This window comes from Desmodus rotundus, chromosome 1 (genome assembly GCF_022682495.2).
Source record: "Desmodus rotundus isolate HL8 chromosome 1, HLdesRot8A.1, whole genome shotgun sequence".
NCBI lineage: Eukaryota > Metazoa > Chordata > Mammalia > Chiroptera > Phyllostomidae > Desmodus > Desmodus rotundus.
In genome coordinates, this window is record NC_071387.1 from 160,754,582 (window position 1) to 160,780,344 (window position 25,763).

At 39.7% G+C, this 25,763-nt stretch overlaps 1 protein-coding gene across 7 annotated transcripts in view; it reads right to left on the minus strand.

Annotated features, from left to right (window-relative positions):
* ATG10 (autophagy related 10) overlaps nt 1-25,763 on the minus strand; it is a 227,089-nt gene that overhangs the window by 83,700 nt on the left and 117,626 nt on the right. For all 7 annotated transcript variants that reach the window (XM_071219488.1, XM_053912117.2, XM_053912125.2 and 4 more), the window contains one exon: nt 7,758-7,896. In XM_071219488.1, coding sequence (XP_071075589.1) covers nt 7,758-7,896 — 139 coding nt within the window. The remainder of the gene's footprint in view (nt 1-7,757; nt 7,897-25,763) is intronic.

A 25,763-nucleotide genomic window follows, 5' to 3' on the forward strand; every position in this document is an offset into this window, starting at 1 on the left:
CTTCTCAGTCAAAACTAATTTGTGGCTCTAACTCCTGGACTGTGTAAAATTCACAGTGAAGACCTTCAGGCCTTGGTGAATATAAGTTCCCCCCAAAGTGGCATCCTGGTAAGGCCTTGCACCTCTGTGGAACATGGTGGTAGTTAGTGGGAAGAAACCTTCCTTGGTTTCTCAAATCAAAACTCTAAGAGTTAAGGATTCTTAGGGTATAATGCCATCAGTGGAATTGCCAAATCAAAAAGACAGTTCCATTTTTAGTTTTTTGAGGAAATTCCATGCTGTTTTCCACAGTGGCTGCACCAGTCTGCATTCCCACCAGCAGTGCACTGGGGTACCCATTTCTCCACAGCCTCACCAGCACTTGTTTGTTGATTTATTAATGGTGGACATTCTGACCAGTGTGAAGTGGTATCTCACTGTGGTTTTAATTTGCATCGCTCTAATGGCTAGTGATGCTGAGCATCCTTTCATATGTCTCTGGGTCCTCTCTATGTCCTCCTTGGAGAAGTGTCTGTTCAGGTCCTTTGCCCATTTTTTTAATTGGATTTTGTCTTCCTGGTGTGGAGTTGTGTGAGTTCTTTATATATTTTGGAGATCAAACCCTTGTCCAAGGGATCATTGGCAAATATATTTTCCCGTACAGTTGGTTCCCTCTTCATTTTGCTGATGTTTTCTTTAACTGTGCAAAAGCTTTTTAATTTGATGAAGCTAGGATTATACCCTAAGAATCCTGAAACATCAATTCACAAGAACCTACACACCCCAATGTTCATAGCAGCACAATTTACAATAGCCAAGTGCTGCAAACAGCCTAAGTGCCCATCAGTAAATGAATGGATCAAAAAACTGTGGTACATTTACACAGTGGAATACTATGCAGCAGAAAGAAAGAACTTCTACATTCCACAACAGCATGGATAGAACTGGGGAGGATTATGCTAAGTGAAATAAGCTAGATGATGAAAGACACATACCGTATGATCTCACCTATAAGTGGGACCTAAACAACCAAACAAACGAGCAAGCAAAATATAACCAGAGACACGGAAATAAAGAACAAACTGACAGTAACCAGAGGGGGATAAGGGGGCAAAGAAGGAGAAGGTATAAAGGACCCATGGGAAATGACAATGGCAGAGGGGGTGTGGCAGAGGGATTGAATGTAGGAGATGTGGGTGGGTAGGGCAGAGGACAGTAATAGGGGCAAAATGGGGACAACTTAATTGAACAGCAATAAAAATAATGAATGAATGAATGAATGAATGAATGAGCGAATTTAAAAACTCTGAGAGTTAAAGCCATTTTCAGACTGACCGATGTCTGTTTTCCTTGGTGAGGGACTAACTGCCTCTCCTATCCCAGATTCCTTCTCTCCTCTCCCCACGTTGGGATGACTGAAAGAGGAGGGATGCCTGACCATATCTGCGATTACTCAAAGCAAGTGAGAATGATGAATCTTCTTAGTGTTATATAGAGACAAAACTAGGCATAAACATGTTCAAACAAATTTTTCAAAAGTCATTTTAAAAGGGAGAGCCATACATAGCATGTCCATTGGACTGAAGCAGATACACAAACATGTTTGGGAGGGTGTCTGGTAACTGCGTCTCAGAGTCTTTTTTTTAATCATTGTTTTAATAGCAATTTATTGGTTTTTATTTATTGAATCTATAGGGATAACATTGGTTAATAAAATTATACAGGTTTCAGGTGTACAGTTCTATAATACACCCTCTGTATATTGTCCTGTGTGTTTACCACCCCAAGTCAAGTCTCCTTCCATCACCGTTATCCCTCCTTTACCCCCTTCTACTTCCCCAACCCTCGTTCCCTCTGATTTCTGGCTCTGTTCAAACCTCCTTCCTCCCAAAACATGGACCTATTATGCCTGTATCAGCATCTTGACTATCCTTATTCCACTACCCAGTGTGGTCTCCTTCCCATTGAGAATGCAGTCTCTACCTTCCTCAGCATGACACCTAGCAGATGGACTTGAAGAACTCTACGACTGTAGAGGAGGAGAAAAGCAATAAACTAGTTTCAAATTGTGCAGTGATTTTTTAGCATATTTTAAAGATGGGCTATTGAGATTTTTGCTATGCACACAGTAGGCATTTATATATGTTTTAATGGATGTTTCAAACAAGGCTGATTTTGCCAAGAGTAAGAAAGAAATGTTTCTTCCTTTCGGACCACAAAACAGACATTCATATGTCCAGGAAAGCTAAAGCATAGTCTCTTGCAAGTAAGAGAATAAATAAATCATGTGCATTTAATGTCCACTTTCTGGCCTCTAGATCCATTTAAAACCTGTTGCTTTTTGTGTATGTGGTGTTTTGTACTAACACAGGTCCCTGTAGGTTTGTTTCGCATTTCTCTAACACACTTTTAAATCAGGGCTTGCTTTTTTTCAATGACATTCTTTTCCCATCATATGTCCTAATCCAGCATTCTACGTCTACCCTAATTCCCCATAATGTTTCAAAGATTTACATAGTTCAACAAATGATTCTCATTAAATTTCCTCTATTATTTGGACTTTTTAGTTTGAATATATTTGTATTAGCTAAATAATTTTTCATTATTTTTCTTAATAACTTTCACTGTTTGCTCTTCAAGTTTCACTTCAACCCCTAGAATCTCTTTTTAATCTCCCCAAATTCATGTTCCATTTCATTATTATGACTGGCTATATTTACTAACTGTTTATATAAACACAAATGACATATATGAACTTTCTTAAAGACGCTCTACAATCAAATTAGACTCTAAATTAAATAATCTATCAAGCCATTTTCTATTTTCTGCTCATTGTAATAATTAACTAGCTCATTTTTGCCTCAGTCTTTAAGTACTTCTCTAATCTGCTTTTTTTCCTTGTTCAACAAGCTGCTTTAACTCTCACTCTACTGGCCATAATAATTCCTTCCTGACAATGTGTTCTTCCCAGCTCATTCTCCCTGACGTTATTTTGTAACAATGCTAACAACAATACAAACAGAACCAAGTTCCTTTTACTTAAATTTCATTCTTCATAATTTCTTCTTGTCCTTGATTTATTCCTCTGTTTTATTCAGTCATAATTTCTGCTCTAGAACATCTCTTCTCTAGTCCCATTCACCTCTGCTCAATCTCTTTCACTTTTTCTTCATATCCTCCAACCCCTCTCCATCCATGTCTCTTCCATAAATCAATCTCAAATATCTTTTCAACCATTTCTTCTACAATTCATCTTAAGAAAACCCTTCTCCAAACTGGCCTCTCTCTCTTCCCCTAATATGCCATGTTCTCTCCAGACTACAGAAGGGCATTTGCCCTCCTCCCCTTTGCCAATGCTTTCCCAGCCTCTTCCAAAAAGCCAACCTGTTACCTTCGCTTGCAGATTGTTGGACTGAGCTACACATATTTTACTTTTCCTCTCTCATTCCCTCCAACCCCCATCATTCCCGTGTTCCTGTCTTTCTCTCCTTTGTACTCCAAAGGCTTCCTCTTGTTCCAGAGCACGGACAAACCTCTTCCTCCTCCTCCTTGATGATTCCTACACTGTTCTAGTCCCAAACTTTCCATCATTTGTCCTTCATGCTGGCCTTTGTCTTGGCTGCATCCATGCTGCCTTTGAGAAGAAATTGTTCTTTGGCTATTTCTTTTGCCCTATTTGTCCATGAGCAACCTTCAGGCATATAGGAAGAGGACAAATCTTCCACGTAAAATATCTGGGTTACATTTTTTAATTCTGTCCCCTTACTCTCTGGGCCAATAATAGAATGGATCTGCAGAAAGAACAGACATTCAGTTGCTGAATGGAAGAAATGCTTCCTTCCTTATTCAAAAGCGGCCCATCTGACTAATTAAAAAATATGTCAAAATGGTTCCCAAGAAGAACCCATATGTCAGCCAAAGAATTAAATATTTTGAAAATGAGAAAACCAGTTGGTCTATTTTTCAATAGAGATTGAGAACAAAGGAAGAGGAACAGAGGAGAAATAAATCAGAATTCAAGCTGAAATATAGAAATGTCTAGTTATATCAGTGAAAGGGGAAAATACATAAGCTGAGGACCATGGTGAGCCAAAGCCACTGTGTGCATGTCTGAGATATTTACCACATTTCTGTTTTCCTTCAGCTTTTGACCAAAGCCAAGTCCCCAAAGGGGAAGATGGGACTTAAAAAGGTGAGAGAATGATGGGGTATAGATAGAAGCCTCTGGCATGGTACAAATAATTCTTTAACACAGTGTATTTCAAAAATAGGAGAGAAAAAAACAGTGGGCGCTTGACATCAATGCTTTGTGAGAATGGACTTCATAAACTACAAAGCACTATTCAAATATAGGCTATTTATTATTACTTGACAGAAGTGCAATCCACTCCTGGGTAGCAAATGGCATCAACCATGCCCCATCACCTCTCCCAAACCTACAATGGCAAGAATAGTTAGGGGGAAAAAGAACAACAGAAAGGACGCATGTCTTCCCTTAAATCCATGGTACCACCTATGAACCTGAGCTCCTATAAGCTCAAGTATTAGAAATGAGAGGCACCCAGAAGGCTGCCTGCCTTAAAAGATCAAATGAAAACACGTTTCTATAAGTAGGGCAGCTGCTCTGTTGGTTTGGATGCCCACCTTTGAGTCTTTGGGACTTTCTATTCTCCTTAGTCAACTAATCCTACAGTCTCGGAGAAGCACCTGACTAAAGAGTAAAGGTGTTTAGATGATTTGGGTTCTGCATCCCCTGGAGACAACAGCATTCCTTCCTTCCATACAACATGTCAGAGCAGTTCAAAAGAGGGTACCATCACGTGTTCCCACTTGGGTCTGCATGTATTCAGAAAGGATTAGAAACTCCTCGGTGGGTCATTCGATAGATACCTGTTGATGCTATACCCCAACCGACACTATGGATGTCAAAGTGGGTAAGACACATGATATGCACACACAGCCATGAATACAGCTGATCACTTTGGAGGTTGTAGGTACTCATATTAATTTCCCTCTTCTCTCCTTTTACCTTAAATCCCTAACTTCTAGCTTACCGTTTCATAGGGAACAAGTAAACAAATAACTCTGCTACAGTGCAACTTGTGATATGATATATGATATGATATGTGTGATATGATATATGATACAAAATGACAGGGGAGTGACAAATGCAAGTGCCATGTAGGCTGAGTCTTGGGCAATAGTTGGCCCAGTGGACACAACAATATAAAGAAATAAAGAATAATTACAGTACAATGGATTTGCATTTCAAGAAACAAAATAAAGATTTCTCCTGGAATGTAAGCCAGTCGATGTTTTTTAAAGTAATATAAATTTAAATGAGAATACTTACTACTTGCTTTTCCAAAACAAAAGAGGTATTGAAAGAAAATTCAGAACGAGTCAGAGAAAGTAGTTTTTACTAGCAATCAAATGCAAAATAAATTCTAAATATCTGTCAAAAACAAGGTTAACTGAACTGTTTTTGAAGCAACAATAAAAGACCCCTGGGCGAGAAATTTTATAGCCATCCTCCTTTCTAGGTCGAACCCTTAGAATGAGACAAAGAAAAATCTGGACCTGGAATAATAGGAAGATGTTAGGAATCCATGCACCACACTGACAGAGATTTGTTTAACAAACGGATGAAAAGCCAGAGAAAGCAGATATCACAGGAAAAGGGAATGGATGAAAGGGAAAAAGTGAAAAATTATGACTACAGAGTAAAGAATGATACATTTTTAGAACACCTATTAAGTTAGGTGAAAAAATATTATTAGACTATGACAAAGAATTGTTTTTCATATTTCTCCCCAAGAAAACATTTAGTGTGCTCTACAAAGATTAAATTTGATATTTTAATGTGTGTAAACAAGCACTAAATGAACTCTGGAATTAAAAAATTTCTAATACTCATTCTATACAGCACAGAATGGGGAAGGGAAGAAGGAGGAATGCTTCCCCACAAAATCAATGACTTGTTTGGTTTTCCTTTGTCAAGCATGATAAAGGAAATCTTTGAAAAGTATATAAATAGAATCCAAGGATGCTAGTTTTGTGTGTGTGTGTGTGTGTGTGTGTGTGTTTTTAAGAAATAGAAAACCATGATGAAGAAGAGATCTTAGGAAGTATACAAATTTCATTAAAACGTAATTGGACTTGCAGGGACAATTACCGGGCTGCACTGTAAGGGGAGCTGTCGGCACGCAGGAGCAGAGCGCACGTGTGAGCTCATCCAGCAGCCGCGGCAAGACCCACTTCCAGCGAGAAGCAGTCATGTTTCAGCACCTCCAATTCCCTAATGCTGACAAGCTAAACAACTTGTTTTGTCTCTGGGAGCTCTTCTCTGGTGATTAACTGCTTATGGTGAATACTAATTATATGAAAGTACAGTATTGAAAAAGTAGTGCCCTATTTCCTCTACCTGCAGCCTCGACATGTCTTAGAATCTGGAAGGTACTAGGTAAGAGCCATTGCAAACCCAAACCAAGAATGCTGTTTTCTTCCCCACCCTGGTAAATAATGTACCTCCTTCACTTTGTAGTATAACACAGCTCACTGACAAGAAACCTCCTTTAACCTCTGGGCTCCGCACCTAATAGAATTGTGAAAAACAAGTGTTTTGAAGTCCTGTTATGATCATATGGATAAATCTGCAGCAAGGATTTGTGATTGGTGAACTCTCAGTGTCTTCAATTCCCCATGTCCCATTTTGAAAATTTACCCCAAATTGTCAGTTGTTAGGAACTGCACCTCAGATTAAAATCTTCTCACCAGGGAGCCTATGAGAATTTGTTCTTGTGTTTTAAATCCTAAGTGCTTTGTTAAACCGCCAACACCACAAAATTAGAGACCATTAAACAATATAAGGCAGCAAGTGATTAAATCTACCAAATACACATTCAAAGCAGCTTAAGCTACTTTTTAATTAAAAATAAAATATCACTGGCTAAATTCAGATGTCTTAGCTACCCAGAAAAAGTTAGAAGTCTATTCAAAATGCAAAATGCTGTTGATAAGGCCCGACAGAAAAGGAGAGATACTAGAGTGGGGGTGGGCTGCAGAGGTGACTCCTCTTGTCCCTGAGCCTGGGGACAGCAAGGCCTGGAAGTGCTGACCTGGTTTACCTGGGGGGGACGGAGGGGAAAGTCAGGGCTGCGCTGCCGGGTGAGGACTCGACGTGGTTGCTGCTTAAATACGTTTTATTAGCAAAGGCCTCAGAGGAGACAGGGTGTTCCACCTTCTCGGCAAGGGAAATGAGTTGAGTAACAGCCTTGCAGGGAGCGAAGGCACTGGAGATGCATAGACGGCCAAAGGAAATATTGGTGCTATATTTAAGTACAGCTTAAACTAACTGATCAGTGGTTCTTGAAGTAATTATTAGCATTTAGGGGAAAAGGCACGGGGGCTTTGTGTTAATGGGATCACTTGAGATTGAAAGGAATTTTTACTATAAAGTTAGAAATAAATAAACATTGTAGCTTTAAGTTGTTCCTACTTGTTTAAAGTAAAGAGAAAAGGGCCAGGGGGCTTAGTCAACGTTGGGCAGGAGGCCAAGAATCTGAAGATCAGACTTATGGCAGGGATGATATCATTCACTCTGAAGTCTTAATACTCTCTCTAAAGCATGAGAAAATTTACTGGTAAAACCTTACCTCACCCACAGTTTTCTTATTTTTAACTCTATTTTTTTCTCTCAAGAATAATTTTCCAAATCTGCTTTCTGTCTTAATATGTAAATGTTATGAATTTACATTTCGCTTCCAACATGGTCTTACCTAAAAAGCTTGCCCTAAAGTAAAGCACAGGCACTTGGTGGCTACAGGAATATAAGACGTGATACTCATATTTAATCACTTGGGTTGCTGCTGCAGTCTCAGTCACTTCAGACTCATCCAGGGGTAACTCGAAAGCCTCCTGAAAAAAACAAAAAACAAGAGCAAAATCAAAATGTTTGTCAATTAAAATAAAAGAAGGAGAAGTTCACTAACACGGAGAGAGAAAGACACTGTTTTCTTCTCACAGGATAGCAGTTAAATAAATATAAAACTATGAGGTAAGGAAAAGGGAGTTTCCCACATTAATGTTTACCATTCGAGTCCTGGATAAACAGTCAAACCAGAAAACATTAGCATTAAGTAATTCCAGATTGTTTTTGAGAGACAAAGCAGCTCTGAGGAAAGAAACATAAAGGAAAAAAAAAAAAAAGCAAAAAGATCTATTGCAACAGGAACTCTGAAAAATCTTTACTGTTCAATTTTAGCAACAAGATGATGGCCATACAAGCTCCTTCTTTCCTACCTGTGAAAGCTAAAAACATCCTAACAATTGAACAAGAGGCTGTGAAATGTCCCTAAAGATTCTATTGTACTTGCCAAAAGATGATTCATTGTGTGCTGAACAATTCCCAATTCCATTTTGAATAAGAAAGTTATTTTGCAAGAGGTTGAGTTTGTTAGGTACATTTCAAAACCTGAGCTGAATCTGTTTTATTATTGTGCTGTCTTTGGTATATTTCTATAACAAATCTTGATTTATAATAATAGAGTAGAAGGCAAATATTAATGTCAACTAAAATAGGGTTTTGTGAGCGAAGATGGTTATAGCCAGCCCACGTCTCACCTAATCATTCTTTACTGGTTGATTTTTTTAATCATGTGTGAAGGTTTCTTAAGAATGTATCTTACTGTTTAGAAGCAATTAAGTGGACATGTTGAGTCAGAATCTGATTCCACCCACATTCATTTATTTATTTGGATTAGAGAATTTCCTTTGAAATTAATTTAGGAGGAAAGAGCAGGTTGCTTTGGCTCATTTCTACCTCTCATTACAACAGTAACAACAACAATAAACAATTGGAAAGAGCTGTAGAAAAGATTTCAAACTTTGTCACTATGAAATAAGGATTCTTGTGGAGATAAGTAAAGCCAAAGACGGCTCTCCAGATCTGTATCTGCTTTACTAATTCCCCACTCACGTCAATTCACTGGGGGAGATAAATCACAACTGAAGATAGTTACAAAATAGTTTTCACTAAACTCCCATAAACACTATCAGTTAAACACAGTGAATTAACAACCAGAGAGAAATCACTGAAATAAATATTCCAGGTACAGAAAATTAATGCAGTAGCAAGAAAGAGGTTTTTCTTTGTTTATTTAAACTTGTGTTAGGCAAAGTTATCTATACCTTCTTTTAAAGCAATTCTTTTAACCAAATTCTTTCTTTTTGGTCAATGATTGCATTGTTTAGCATTTATAATTTCTTTTCTTTCTTAACATTATAAAATATTACATCATTGTGATAAAAAATAATTGCAAGTACTGCATAAGTACATAAAATGAAAAGTAAAAATCCCCTCAACCCAGCACTTCTATACCTCAGATATGTAATCATTTTTAGCAGTCTGTGTTTTTTTTTCAAGACTTTAAAAAAATTTCTCGGTCTACAAATGCCTACACATACATATACACATCACCCACCCACCCTCCTACCCCCAGCCAAATTATGCTGTATAAACATATGTTCTCGGTTTGATTTTCACTTCTGGACACCCTACCATGCTCTGCCATGTCAGTGCTCTAGATCTCGCCCCTCCTTTTAATGGTTTCAATTCATCCCGCTCTATGACTACGCCATGGTTTGTTTCACATTTTATATTCCTAGATATTCTAGGTTGATTATGATTTTCTGCCACTACAACAAATGCTGTGATGAATATCTTAGCACATATATCCTCTATTATACCTCTGTTTTCTATGGTGTAGATTCCTGAAGGAGGTATTACTGTACAAAAGGGCATATGCACATGAAATTTGGGTAGTGCCAATCTGTCCTCAGCAACATGTATTCCCAGCAAAAATACAGGAGAACGCTCTTTCCCATACCCCACAAATACTGGATGTTATCTGTATTTTAAGTTTCTGCCTATTTGATGAATTTTTAAATGTCATTGCTTTAATTTCTAGTTTCTTGATTACTAGTGAACATCTATTCATTTATTGCTAATTTGTATTGTTCTGTGATTTGCCTGTTCTTATCCTTTGCTTATTTTCTGATATTTAGTTTGCATTTTTCTTATTATTTTATATAAATTATTTGTATATTAGATACAGTAACTTATTATTGGATATATCTCTATGTCTATCATCATAGGAAAAACAGAGGTGTGCAAGAATATGTGATCTGTATATGTGTGTGCATGCACAGAAATACTTTTATGTAGTTAAACCTGTACATTTTCTGTTTGCAGCTTCTGAGTTACCTGTCTTCACCTTGCTATGTCCCACCTCCTCCCTAAAAAGTATAAAACTATTAAACTCCTTTATCTACACACACATACACACATGCACATATTTTTAAATTTACATGAAGATCACTGATCCATTTGAATTTTGTTTTTGTGTACAGTGTGAGGTATGAATTTTTCCCAGATGATTTCTAATAGTCCCTTTTTCCGATTGATTTTTAATGTACCTTTACCATAAGTTAGATCTTTGTGTATATTTATTCCCAATTCTCTTCTATTGAGGTATTTATCTTCTTAGACCCTCACTGTCTAATTCTTAAGTAAATACTGAATTGGCTCCTTAATTTCTGTAGAAAACTACAGAAATACACTGCCTGAGACTCAGTTCTACTAGGGAAGATAAAATTCCTAGAATGAATGACCTTCACTCAGACTCAGATTAGGCACTCAAGCATGTGCTGAGGTTGACACCACATGATCAGTCAGACATAGGTCTACCTTCTCCGGAAGAGTTAGGAGGCCCAAGGACTAAGAGAGAAGTGATGGAAGACGCTTCTTGAAGAGCCCGTTGGTAGTCTCTCCCCAGTCTCTGTTCTCACTGGCAGCCAAGTCCTTTTGTGGGATTTGAAGGCTGGAGTGCTGGTCCTCTCGCAGGGGGGCTGTTGAGTCACCCAGCCCCTTGCTCTGGGAAGCCAGGATGGGCAAAAACACGTCGCAATACTTAACTCACATTAAATGAATCTGAATCTTTGGCCTGTGTCTGCTAAACTCTTTCCATCATTTGTGTTCAGCTTTAGGATACCCATGCAAATATCATCCCTTGAAATCATGAAATTTGGAAATCACAGACTTTTACATATTTTCTGCTTCCATTTCCAAACATGTCAGATAGTGATCACTTCCTAAAATATATAAATGTCTAATCATTATGTTGCAACACCTGAAACTAATATAATATTGTACATCAACTGTAATTGAAAAATAAATTAAAATAAATCCCCTTAAAATAAAACAGAACAAAAGGTTACAGACTGTATGGTTCCATTTATGTAACACTTTTGAAATGACAAAATTGTAGAAATGGAGACCAGCGGAGGTTCATGTTGGGGTGGGTGATGTGCAGGAGAGCGGGGCATTGCTACCCGAGGGCAACAGGAGGAATCCTTGTGGCAACGCAGCTGCTGCGTATCTTGACTGCCGGGGTGGACGTGTGAGCCTACACGCGAGATAAAATTACGTAGAACCCAGTACACACAAACACGAATGGGTACGAGGAAAACTGGCGAAGTCTAAATCAGATCAGTGGAGTGTATCGGTGACAATATCCTGATTGTGATATTATCTAGAGTTTTTCAAGGTGTTGCCATCGGGAGAAATTGGGTAAAGAGTACGTGGGATCTTTCAGATCCTTTCTTCTTAAGGCACACAAATCTACAGTTATCACAACATTTTCAATTGAAAATGAAAAAGAAAGAAATAGTGAAGCAATTTGAGGCCTTTTATAAACAAAATAAAATTTCTAGGACCTCAGGTGCTAAGAAAACCGATGGCAGAGGGATTACATTGATAAATAGTGTCTATGGTCTGGGATTTGCTTTGCAGCAACGAAAAGGCGGGGTCAGAGGAAAGAGATGTGGGAGAGGCGTGACTGGCCACAGAGTGAAGAATGTTGAAGTTGCTTGATGAATCCATGGGTATTTTACCATTATTATATCATTCTGTTTACTTTTGTGAATATTTTAAATTCTCCAAAATAAAAAAGAAATTAACATAAAAGTTTCTGATACCTTGTTACAGTATACAGAATCACAGAACCCTTAACTGTGAAAGAAACTTGAATCATTTCATCTAGCACAACACACTCATCTTGCAGATATGCAGAAGGCCCCAAAAGGTTGGTGGTTTACCCAATGTCGCCCAGGTATTTGGAGGCACAGGTAGACCTATGAGCCACGTCCATGGACACAGGAACCATTTCTCTTTCCACTACAGCATGCCACTCCTTAACCATTACTATAGTTAATTTAGACTTATATTCTGAACAACATAATATCAACATTTTGGGTAAGTTTGATAATATTTTATAAGTTATAAGCTTTTATTATGTTTTTAAAAGGACTTGTGTAGATTTAATTTGATATTAAGATTCATTAGAAAAAGAAGTCATGTTTACATTTATTTACCTCAAAACGTTGCTATTTCATTAAATGAGAAGAACCTGTGTTGAGAAAATTACATTCATTCAAGGAGCTAAAAGATTAAGTGGTTCACATTAATTATAGAAACCTTGATTTTATTTAATTCAATTAACAATAAGTTGACAGTGATCTCTCATTTAGAAAATCTGATATGAATTAAGCTTCACAACTAAATCCCATTAAATAGGGATCATTGCTAGAGACACTTGATAGATATTTTATCGAAAGCAAACCCAAATGGTATATTGGGCTTAGGAAATGAGATCTATATCTCTATTCAGCCTGCAGGGAAAAGTAATTGACAGAAGAAAAACTTTTCTTCTATCACTAAAAATCTCTATTATTATTACTGAGAAAAAGAAGCTTTATGCACAATATTCCTTGAGGAAAACAGAGTCTATTTGTGTGTCTTCTACCAGTCAGGTCTTCAATTCAAACCTAACCTAATGGGTCAGAATCACAGCCAGGAAGCCACAGTGACAGAGGAGCAGCGCCGGTTCTGAGCGGACATGTAAGCCATCCAGCCACTGTGGGAAAACAGGCTAAGTAACAAACTTCCTTTGATTTTCCCGAACCAACAGCCTTTTCATATTTTCGGAAGTGATGAAAACTGTCAAAGCCTTTTGACAAACCACTAAAACATCAATTCCTTAAAAGAGAAATTTAATTATTAAAACCCAAGGTGAATTAGAAAAATCACCTACGTGAGACTTTTGGTGAGCAGACCCTTGTTTGTTTCATGTGCTTATCATTTTCCATAGAGGCAGTCTTCTCACTGTCTTTACTTCTAGATGACTCCTTTTTCATGATCTCTGTGGCTTTTTAGCAAGTGGCTGTCACAAGAGCCTTTGAAAGTGATGGTGCTCTCTGAGCAACTGTAAACGTAGTATCTAGACTGTAAGAGGGGGTTCAACACAAGGCAGCCACGTGACTGACAGCATCTGGGGTCACTGTGAAACAAGCTGGGGTCAACAAGATGATCCCAAGAACAGCATCTCAGTGAGGCTCCCCTTTCCCAGTCATACTATCACTACTACTCCCGATTTTTTTAAGAAAAAAAAAAAAGAGTTGCCATTCTTCGCTGTCCCAGGTCCATCAGAGGGGAGTGAATTAGCGTCGGCATGGCCAGTGCAGGTGCCCACTGAGAAAGAATCTGTCTCCTGTGGGAACAAGCCCTTCTCTGCAGCCTGGCATGCTCCAGGGCAAGGCAGGAGGGCGGGGACCCGGAAATCTGCCAAAGCACATCTGGCAGTTTTCTAGATGTCAGTTTCTGGCTCCATTGTGCTTCTCAGGCCCTGTTTCCTTCAGGACTGTGCAGGAGTCAGTAAGACAGTTTGAGCTGGGAGCTGGGCAGCTGGCAAATAGGCTGAGTACAAAGCGGACTGCAGAGGAGGCTGTCTCTTACATTCCATGCCAGAGTGACAGGTCCCCTGGCAGGAGGGAATGGTAACAACGCTTAATAGCACCTATCATATGCCAATGACAATAAGTCCATAAATCAGAACAACAGATAAAAAAGCATTACGTTCTAGAAAAAAAAAATCAGAAGAGCCCAGAAGGGCTTTTTAAAAGAAAAGTTAGGTTCTTCTTATCTACTTTTAAGATTCCTGAGCAGCTAAAGCCAAAGAATTAGCAGGATAAGAAATCTGAAAATCAGGAATTCCTTATGGAAAGCATGACTAACTAAAGGAAGAAGGGAAGACTTGTACCTGGTAGTCTGAGCTTCAGAATCAGTCAAATTTATTTCTATTCAGAGCTACCCTTTGCATGTTTCATAAGAGACCAGCATCAGTTCACAAGGGTTTACAGTTTTTCTGACACACTTATGCACATATGGCATTTGCTCCCTTGCTCTATGAGGAAGGCCCAAAGTCATTCAGCAAATAAGAAACAGCCAAGGCATAAACCCAAGGCCCCAGGCCCTAAGCCTAGGGCTCCTTCATTCTGCAAAGGCATTCCGATTTTGGGGGTTAGGGAATGTTAAACATATGTCCTCTTGGGACTCATCCTCAAACTTCTGCTTTTGAACTGAGTAGTTCTGGGATGGGACTTCAGCATCCACCTTGTTCACAACATTCCAGATGATGCTAATGCAGGTGGTCAGCAGACCAATCCAGGAGGCCTTGCCTCACACACTCACCGAGGATCTATTTCGGTATTCTTCACTAAAATAACATCTATGGGATTATAGCATCAGGGAAGCCCAATCCCCAAGACTCACAATTATGCCACAAACTGGTTTGCCCTCACTGGCTGCTTAGCTACATCTTCAGGAGTATCGTTATCTCATCTGGTCTCCTGTTGGTGGGAGCCTAATGCACCTCCACTAACCTAAGACATCAGCTTCTGATCCCCACTCCCAGGGACAGGGGCTTTTTGGCTGGCCCTTTCCTTCCTCCTCTTATATAAAAATAATTCTTCATGTTGTCCTTTACCTTTTAATTTATTGAACAATTCTTGATAAGATATCAATGGCCATTAATGCTGTAATAGGTTACTACTCCTTTATCAATTACAACATTCAGTGGTAGATTTGTAGTAATAACCCTAAGCAAAAGAACCTTTAAAGGGAAATTTGGGTTGCCCAAAGGGGTATATTTTGCACCATGCATGTGTAACACCTTATACACCACTCTACTTTTGAGCCCCAGAACGAGAAAACTTCCTGCAGGGTAAATCAGTTTCCACTGGATTTTTCTTCGCAGAAATTCAGAAACAAGGGTCATCTTTAATATAATATCCTCCCAAAAGTATGAATCAATTTATTGTCTTCAGGTTTATCTTTTCCATATTAAACAATCCTAGTTCTTCTGATTTTTCTTATATCCCTACTTCCAGAGGGCTGCAAATATTTTCTTAAAGGACCAGATAGTAAATATTTGAGGCTTTGTGGGCATGAGGTCTCTGCTGTTGTAGTGTGAGTGCAGCCATTGGCCACTGTAAACAAATGGGCGTGGCCATGCTCCAGGGAAACCTCATTTACAAAACAAGCTATGGCCTGCGGACCTTAGTTCACCCACCCCTTCAAGTTCAACTTCGGGCCTTCTTGAACATCATTTTACTGTAATTTTATAAGTAGTAAGCAGAACCTTATTAATGGACCCGCATCTCCATTTGGTGAACTTTCCCCCTTTTCTGTTTTGTTTTTTTTTCTGTCTTCAGATGTCACATTAGATTTCCTAAAGGGATGATAAATTCTGAGCCTTAATAGAATGATGATAATTGAATCCAATAGGCTGAAGTTTGGCTGCAGTCATTTTCTAAAGGAAGCGATAGCACTACCGAATTTAAACAAGTGAGATTTTTAAATGTCTTGATGAATAAACTGCAAATCCCTTTAGCATATGAATAAACTTCTGCACTCAAATCCACAAATGAATAAATTTCACTGCCAACATTTGAAATGATAAGGTCTTGATGAATAGGCCGAAAGGCAAGCACCGTAGTCATTCAGAGGGCTGTGGGTCCCGCAGCATGGGCCGCTCACCCAGTGCGCGCAGGAAACGTCACATCTAGGAGTGAGCGCAGAACTGTCCTCAAGGATCCAGCCAGCCATCAGCTCCCTCCCCTTCCTCAAAACTGTCTCTGGGTTATGCAGAGGTGAATGGAGATTTATTGGTTTGCTTGTTGGGTTTTTTTTTTTTTTTTTTTTTAACCAGGAGAATCTTTTAGAGACTTCCACGAGTACCTGCCGCATGCCAGGCAGGCCCTGCGCCTGTGCCAGGGCAGCGACGTGTGTTGCTTTTACATGATATTTCAGCGGCGATAAAAGCACAATGAAAGTTCCCATCTTTCTACTGGGTTGTAAGGACACACTCAAAATCTCAGCTAAAAACATCCAGACATTAGAGAAACAGTCGAAAACGTAGAGTCAACAGTGGCAAAGGGCATGCAATTTGGAGTTTGACCTGGGTTCAATTCCCGGCTCTGCCACTCATTGGATGGGCAGATCACGTGAACGCTTGGAGCCTCAGTTTCTTTACTTGCTAAATGATGACACCTTCCTCCCGCGGTTCCCTTGTTTAAAGGGTATTAAATAAGATAAAATGTAAAACTGTCGCATAATAGGTACACTTATTAACTTACTCATTAACTCATTAAATGTTACAGGTTATCTTCTACATTGGAGGCCAGAGGCTGGCAAACATTTTCTTAAAGGGCCAGACAGTAAATATTTTAAGCTTCGGCCTCCGTTGTGTGTCTGTCAAAACCACTTAACGTTGCCATTGTAGCATGAAAGCAGCCTAGACAACATGTAAATTAATGAATGTGGCTTTGTTCCAATAAAATGTTATTTATGGACACTAAAATTTAAATTTCATATAATGTTAATGCCATGAAACATTATTCTTTTTATTCTTTTATCTATTCTTAGAAACTATTCTTAGCTTGTATACGAAACTAGGCAGCGGGCCGTAGTTTCCCACCCTTGTTCCAGACACTGTCCTAGGCTCTGGGAACAGAGGGGAGAACAGGCGCCGTGCCCTAAGGCGAGGAGATGCGTTAAATCACCGCACAGACAGCGACAGAATGACCATCACAGTGAGCGCTACTAGAAAAACTGCGCATAGTTCCCAGGTACATATAATTTTACCACATCGATAAAACTGGTGTGTGAGATTTTAACCTTGCAGTACTAACCCTTTTGATGTCCTAGTCACGTTTCCCAAGGTTTATTTTTAGTTTTAGTTCGACAATCATACCCTCTATCCAGATAGATTTTTAGGAACTCTTTTTTTTTTGGTCCAAGGTTACCAAGCTGCCTTATCACCTAAAACTTGTCACCCCTGTCACCTCTAACCACCCAACCTTCTTCCTCACAAACTCTTCTTGCAGACCACTAAAAGGTCACCTTGTACATTTAGTTCTGTTCACTACATGTCCTCCTGCCCTCAACAATAGTTTCAGCTTGACACGGCTCCTCAAATTTCTTTCTCAGCTGCGCTCATACTCACACATATGTATGTACAAGTCCGCCGTGTGTGTAGACAGAGCACATACACATTCACGTGCTAATGATGCGTGGTGCTGCCTCTGCAGAGATGCTGGTGAACAAAACAGACAGTCTTTGCTCTCGCAGAGCTTATAACTAGAGGGAAGATGGGGGATAAACAAACCATTGCATACACAGTTATTTGATTGTAGTGTTGCAAATGCTGTAAGAATGTAAGGATGCATCTTTGGGCCTTATCTGGTCTGGGGTCAGGGAAAGGCTTCTCCTCCTATGGCACACACAAGTCCCTTAGAATGTGAGCACCTCAAGGGTAGGGCTTATGAGAGGGGACCCACAAAAAAAAGACAGAATTACCTACTGGAGGGCAGACCCCTAGTAGTATAGCCTTCCCCCAATAGGCGAGTGTTCTGGGAACCCATCTGTATTGGTGTACCAGCCGGTGGTGTTGTGAGAGGCTGTGTTCGGTTTTGGTGAACTTTTTTTGAAGACTCTATCAACGTGTTTCCCATTTTATGATGAGTGATTTATGAGTGCACCTGCCCACACCATTCTGAGTGTTCAGCAGTTTTTGGCCCAAACCAGCATGAACCCTATGCCCCATCCTCTGTATTCACTCAATCTTGCCCCAAATGACTTTTTGTTTCCCTGATGAAAAAAGTCCTCAAAGGGAAACATTTTGCCCATGTGGAAGAGGTGAAACAAAAAAACGGCAGAAGCACAAAAAGGCATTAAAATCAAGGAGCTCAAAAACTGTTTTGGGCAGTGGAAAAAACATCTTGTAAGTGTATTGCACCAAATAGAGAGTACTTTGAAGGTGGCTGAAGTTTAAACATATAAGAATAAATGCAAAATTTTTTATAAATAAATTCCAGGTTCTGGGGGGTTCCCCTTCATATGTATCTTGTACGCTCAGGTATCCCACGCATCTTGAACAGTATTGGGCACATAGTAAGCATTCTATCAGCATTTGTTAAATAAAATAAATGAATGAAGTGAGTACAAACTGTTCCCATTTCCATCCTATAAATCAGAGGTCTCTAATCTTTGTTGATTGTAACTCTAGGAGTCAAAAAATTTTAGCACTCATCTTAAAATGTGTATTTACCTTTTTGTCAACTATGAACATGTATTTCCATATAATATAATATGTAAAGTGTAAAACACATTAAAATTTAAAACCTAAAGAGTAAGACAAAGAAGAAGGAAAATATTTACAAGTGATTGCTTTAGTTGGGTGATGATCAGGGCACCAATAGGAGGCCTTCCCACCCTGCTCTTTGCTCCGACCACCAGAGGACCTTCGCCCGCCCTCCTGCCCTCTTTGGGTGTCTTACCCATGTTGTACTCAGCTTTCTGGTCTATTGCTTGTGGCTGAATAAAGTTGCAAAAATGTTGATTTTAAGATACCTGTTGAAAAAGTTAACCCCTAAAAATGGTCACACATGTCAATAGCATGCAAATGAGCACACTGTTGCCTGCCTTTCACTGAGCACCCAGCTTTAGAACCAGGGCTGCTGAGCAGCCAGGCCTAATCCCAGTCCTGGATGATCAGACACCAGGACAGCAAATGCCCAAGTCCTTCCTGCCCAGCCAGCCTGCCTCCCTCTCCAGCCCTCAGAGCAGCAGCCTTAACTCAGAACCAGGAGGTGATTTCCTTCCTTTTGATGAAGAATCTCATTCTACTGTGTAAATCAAAACAGCAAATGAAGTGTTAAAGTTATTACAGTTATTTTATTTATTAATTAGTTATTTTATTTACTGTGAAGACATGTTTTTTTTGCCAGTAATATCTTGATGAGAGCAACTTGATGAAATATGCTGTCCTTTTTTGTTGTCTTTTAAACCTTAATTGTGAAACAGCAGTTCAAAGGTCTAGTTTCAGTTCCTTTTCCATTTTTCTGATAGGTAATTTTAATGGCTGCCATAGCTAAGAAAGATTCGCAGACCCACGTGGAAGAAGTCTGTCATTGGCTGCGCTTAGTTAGTCGTGACCGCACATTCCAGTCCCCTTCTCCAGGTGTAAAGGGTCTGCCTTCAAGTTCTGGATGATTTCCAGTGAGTTGTTAACCAACACAGATAGCTTCATACCATCGTCAGGCGCAGCACACACACAGGTCAGGCGTCATTGCTAACAACAGGAAATATAATTCTGCCTCACGTAATCTTAATTTCAAATCCGGAGAGCCATCTTTGAAAGATTTGCTTTGCTGTTGTTTTTGCATCCCGCCACATTTTTGTTCATTAGAGGTTTTTTCAGGTGTCTTGAAAGCCCCTAGCCTGACCAGTAAGAGTCGTGCTAGCTCAAACAGGACAATCACCCTGCTAAGCGCAGGGCACGAAACTGCATTGTGTAACTGCACCTGAAGCGGGGAGAGCACCCCTGTGAGCTCCGCCCTATGGTCTGACTCCCGTTGTTCCCTTATGGGTGCCTTGGGTAACCTTTAGGACACCTGGTCTTCAGACAAATGAACTGCATGACGACCCAACATAAGTTCATGCTTAAATATTAGTAAATCTTCATTTAAAATGAAGTAAATATAAATATAGGTTCTCTAATGTTATTTCCCACATCTCAGTGGATTAATCTGCAAGCCCTCTGGGCGCATGCATCCATTCACTTTAAAGACGATGCTGGTGACCTGGACCATTGTTGACCAAAATAATGAAGAAGGCAGAATGGATCTTTGGCATCCCCTACACCTAATTTTGCATGATCTTGCTTTCCTCTTTCACACAAAGCTCCCAAATTCAACTCTTCTGATCTGATCTGATCTCCATGAAAAGGGACCTCATACATTGACCAAGGGTAATGTTACAGGCTGGACATGTTAATCGAGCCTAGAGCCTCTGCCATTGAAGAGAAGCTTTCCTGAACAGGGAAATCTTAATGAATCAAGGACCATGCAGTTTCTGTTACAGGGACGCTGAAATGGCAAAGGGGATAGGGCCGGGATGTGGGGACGGCTGCAGTGGCTTCTCTGGCACCCTTCAGACTGTGAGAACACACTGTATGGGTGACTGCCTGCTGCATGAGGAAAAGCCCGCCCTGCCAAGGCCAGTTCGAAGGGCATGTGGACAGCACCAGAGCCTCACGATCTGTCCCTGAAGTGACAGAAATTGCTCCTGGAGGGAAGGAACTATGTTTGACTTCCCGTGGCTGTATCCCCATGTCTCCCTGTTACTCAGCCTGGGCATTCAACCACTTTTTCTATTTGTAATGCTAATGATAAATCAACATTCAACATAAGTTTCCAAAGAAAATAAAAGAAGTTTATGCTGGTAGTAGTAAATTAATGTATTTTCCTGGTTACTTATAATGGTAAGGAATTATTTGCATAGTAAGAAAAATGCTAATTTTATTAAAGTGCTATTAGATAAGGCTTTTAGACTAACTTGCAGCATCCTAAAAAATTACACAGAATGACTTGATTTGTCAGTTCTAACCTCTTTGGAATCATTTGCCTGCACAGTTGCCACACTTGAAGGAAAAACCAAATCCAGCACTGACTTGTTTCCTAAATGAATTGGGAAGTTGTCGTTAAGAAGCATCTGCTACTTTATCGCATTCATGTGAAAGCATTCTTGTGCCGGCTATAAGGGACTACTGAGCAGATGTTTTACAGCACTATCCCCACGGATAAGGAGATACAACATAATTAATGATTTCAGTTCCTCTATAAATGAATTTCACTTGTTTTATAATGGATTTAAAGTTGTGTCATGAACTTCAACTTTTGTGAAGGAATTAAAAAAAAAACCTCGGAGACAACAGTATGGTGATTACAGAGGGAAATGGAGCTGGGGGAAATAGAAGAGGGAACAGGGAATAAATGGTGATGGAAGGAGACTTGGGGTGGTGAACACATGATACAATATACAGATGATGTATTATAGACTTGTACCCTTGAAACCAATACAATTTTAGTAACCAATGTCATCTCAATAAATTAAATTTTAAAACATTTTAAGGAGCTCATAGTTTAATGGGGAATACGAGTAAATATTTATGATACTGTGTAATAAGGCCAACAACAAAGCAAGTACAGATACTTAAAAAAAAAACTTCAACTTTTAACTCAAGCAATTCACTTGCAAGAAACGGAACACCGAATTGTTTATAGCAATAAAAACAAGGGGACAGACTCAGCCTTACACCCAGCCTGATGAAATCTGAGGGTGCAGGAAAGGCTTCTCCATACCAAATGCCTCTGCCACCTCCCCATGGACCAGCCAGAGGATTAGCCCCTGGAGATCAACTTCTTTGTGCCTCAGAGCCAGGAGAGTAAGCATTTTCTCTGAGACTAGGGGCAAATAATTAAACCACTAAGATTTTTAAAGTCTTAGCCAAGATTTTCAAGCTGACAGTGGGCTCGCAGTATGGGAAGGGGAACCGGAACCGGCAGCCGCTGCAGGAGCGCCAGTAATGCGTTATCAACACCAGCAGCAGTTACAAATGGGTAGCACGTTCTTAGTCTAATAAAATCCCCTAACTCTAAGAAATTTAAAAACATGAAATATGGTGGTTAACAGCCACATGAAAGTCTGCAAAGATACTGTTTTTTTTTTAAACCAAGACCCAGGGTCTATTTAGGGCCCATGTCTTAGGGTGGATTTCTCCCAGAGAAGACCTCCAGAGGAGGATGTGAATGCAGCCACCTATGTGGTGATTTCAGGAGCACCTATAAGGGTGTGGGGCTGTAAGGGTTTAGTGGTGGGAAAGAAAGCAGCCCAGGTACATTAGTGAGCAGGTTACCACTGTGGGCAGCCAGAGCTGACGCCCACTGAGAACATCGAGGACACCATGGGGGACACACTTCAGAGTGGTCCCGCCTGAGCAGCTGCGAAGTTAAGATGTGTTTCCACCAACTGACACCTGTAACTGGTTGAGGACTGCTTCCTTCAGGATGCTAACTCCGGGATTGCAGGGCTACCTCACGCTGAAGCAGAGCCTGCTCTTGCTGTCCTGGCGGGCCTTCAGGCTGTCAAAGGCACGTGAATTAAACACCACGTGGCACAGGAACAGGAAGTGCCTAGGGACATGGGCGGGGCTGGAGAACACTGTTGCCCATCTGGGCAAAGCCTCACAGCAGCGCCCAATCCCTAGTCTCAGTTCTGGAACCCAGGACACTCGGAAGTTTTTTTGAAAATATATCTTCTCGTATGTTTGGCACCAGATCTCATTTAGTAGCAATTTGTATGTAAAACTTTTTAGTTTTTATTTATTCTACTTTTTATGAATATTGTTTCACTAAAAAATATTAATATCTTTGAGAACAGGGATCCTGACCGGACACCACTAGGAATGTAATATAATACAGAATTTTTTCTATCACAAAATTACATTACTTATCTAAAATGCCCAAAATTCTGAATTCCATAACACACTGTGGCTCAAGGATTGTGAGAATGCAGTTTTTTGGTGCCTTCTACCGTTCTGTTAGATTTGTCTTGAGCATAAAGAAAATAATATAGATAGAAATGTATTGACCTCCCTGAAAAAAAGGCACTGAATAAATTTCTAAGCAATTACCAGATTAAGAAATCTGGGGAAAAGAGAAAAGCAGATGAAGGGGAACAGAAGAAAAATAAAGACTAAGAGAAATGAGGATAAAGGAATAGAAGAGAGCGATAGGCTACAATACTACAATAAAAAGCTAAAAGCATCAGTAAAACGTGAGCACTAGATGAAGACTGAGCAAAATAACAACACAGACAGGTTTTATAAGGCTATGCTCCAATGACATTGTTGCCAAAATCCAGCCGCCAAAACTTTGCTATAGAATGGTAAACAGAAGAAAGGAAGGAGACAAAGGCTAGGCATATAGACAAAACATGTAAGAACTGACTGAGGAATCTGATAATAGACAATAATGGGGATACTCAAATGGGGATCGCAACACACCCGGTAGGAATAATCACCCCTGCTCTATAACCACCATCACACTCATCAGCAGAATCTGACTTCTGAATCTTTGCCTAACCCGTCCCTGTGCAAGAAAAGCTCCCTTCACCGTTAGAACACAAGCCTTCCTCCTGACTCAGTTTTGCCTTAGAGTTCCTCTGTCTTAGAACATCTTCACTAATCAACCATATGGGTCTAATGTTTGACCAAATCTCCTTACCAATAAAATGTTGCAATTACTATATTTGTATGTTCAAGTGTCTGTGGACTATGCTTATTATGGAATGGCAGCTATAGTTCCTAGTAAAACTTTTTAGCTATATGAGTATTTTTATTCACCAGGATTCTCAGAGCCCTCCCCTTACCGTGGTCCATCATGTTTAATAGTCTTAAGATTCCCATTTAAAATATCAAAACCCTACACCTTCAAAAAATCCACCAAAAAAATCAAAACCCAACCAAAATTAGAGTTTAAAGTATGAATATCAATAAAGGCCTCAGTCTTTTTAAAAAAGGTGATCTTATTAAATTAGCATTCACATAATTTCCATATCAGTTTCTCAGGCTTATATCCTTGAGAAACTGATTATCCTAATTACTGAGATCCACAATCACAAACATTTCTGCACTCAATAAACATTAATTGAGCATCTAATATACCTAAGACAGTGTACTGCCTAGATTTTTAAAAACACAAAAGATAAACCCCATGACTTGTTACACAGAGGATGTGGAATTAGGTACGGGAGCAAGTCATATAAATCATATCCACGAGGGACTATAACCCACAGCAAACTGTGATAGTGACTGCAAGAGCAGTATACAATATTCATGGATCACAGATAAAGACCTCAAATTTAACTGTATGCTGAGATGATGCAGAAAGTCTCCGTTTAAAAGGTGTCATTCAGCTCCGGCCAGATGGTTGGGTTGGAGCATTGTTCTGTGCACCAAAGAGCTGTGGGTTCAGTCCCTGGTCAGGGCACATACCTAGGCTGCAGGTTCAATATCCAGTCAGGGAGCCTGCAAAGAGGCAATTGATCGATGTTTCTCCCTCACATCTGTTTCTCTCTCTCTTTCTCTCTCTCCCTCCTCTCTCTAACATCAATAAACATATCCTCACCTGAGGACTTAAAAAAATTAAAGGTGTCATTTGGCCTAAATAAGTAATTATTCCAGCTGCTGGAAATGAAGAATAGGTTATTCAGGCAGAAATGATGACACGATCTACGGTGCAAGATAATGAAGCTCATGGCCAATTTAGCAAGTCACCCTGTCTGGAGCAGTGTTGTATAAGAGATTTGACATGGGATAGAATGCTAGTCTGGCATCAGATTATAAAGGACTGAAATATAGAACTTAAACTATATTTGATACGTGCTGGGAGCATAAGAAATCAGTTGTGAGACAGTATAACAAAGAGGGCAGACTTCAGAGTCACCCTGCCTAGGTGTGGGACTTGATTGCATGACTCACTGGCGCTAGCTGAGTGACATCACAAGCTAATCCAGCTCTCTAAGACCCAGTCTTCTTATTTGTACAGGAGATGGTTTACGAAGCTGTTGGTAGAACTAAATAAAATAATCCATGTAAGACAGTTAGGACATTGCTTAGCATGTAAGAAAATAATAATGTTAGAGTATGATTATGATTATTATTAATGTGGTAGAGTAATGTGATGAGAGCTTTGCTTCAAAAAGAATAACCTGGAAATGAGCTGAAGGATGAATAGAAAATGAGAAAAGACATGGTGAGATAAATTAGAAGCCTATTTAAATAGAATGGTGCTCAAAAGAGGTCGTAAGAGATTTTTTTTAATGGTTGGGAACGGTATTGGAAAAGAAGAGACAAATGACAGAGGTGCTTCAGGGGGCTGAGAAACAAGCCCCCATTTCTCAGACACCTGTGAGGTTTTGAGCCTAGATAACTGGAAAGATGGTGTCAGTGACAGTAAAAGGGGCATTAGGAGCAGGTTCTATTTCGGAGATTCTGATTTCGGAGATTCATCTGGATCTTACAGGCACTGAATTTGTAGGGCAAAAGTCTGATGAGAGATGGAGCTATAGAAATGGCTGTAATAATAGTTACCATTACTTGAGCATTAACTACGTGCTACATGGATTCTATAAACTATGCATGTCAATGTCAAAAGCAACCTTATAAGTCATTATTACCTTACCCAAACTGGATCCTGAGGATCCTGGCTACAAAACTGGCCCAAGACCACAATCAGTAAAAGATAGGGAAAGAGTTCTGCCCACACATATAACGTTAAAGCTTGGAGATATTTTGGATTTGCATTATCAGTATAGAAAAACTAACTGGAACAACTGTAATAGATAAAATTCCTAAAAGTAAAAAAGACAAGGCCAAGGAAAAATCTTGAGGAACACCGTATTTCAGAGCTAGGAGAAGGGGAGGTTGCAAGGAGAAATTCACAGACAAAGAAGAACACTAAAGGGATGAAAATGACATAGAAGT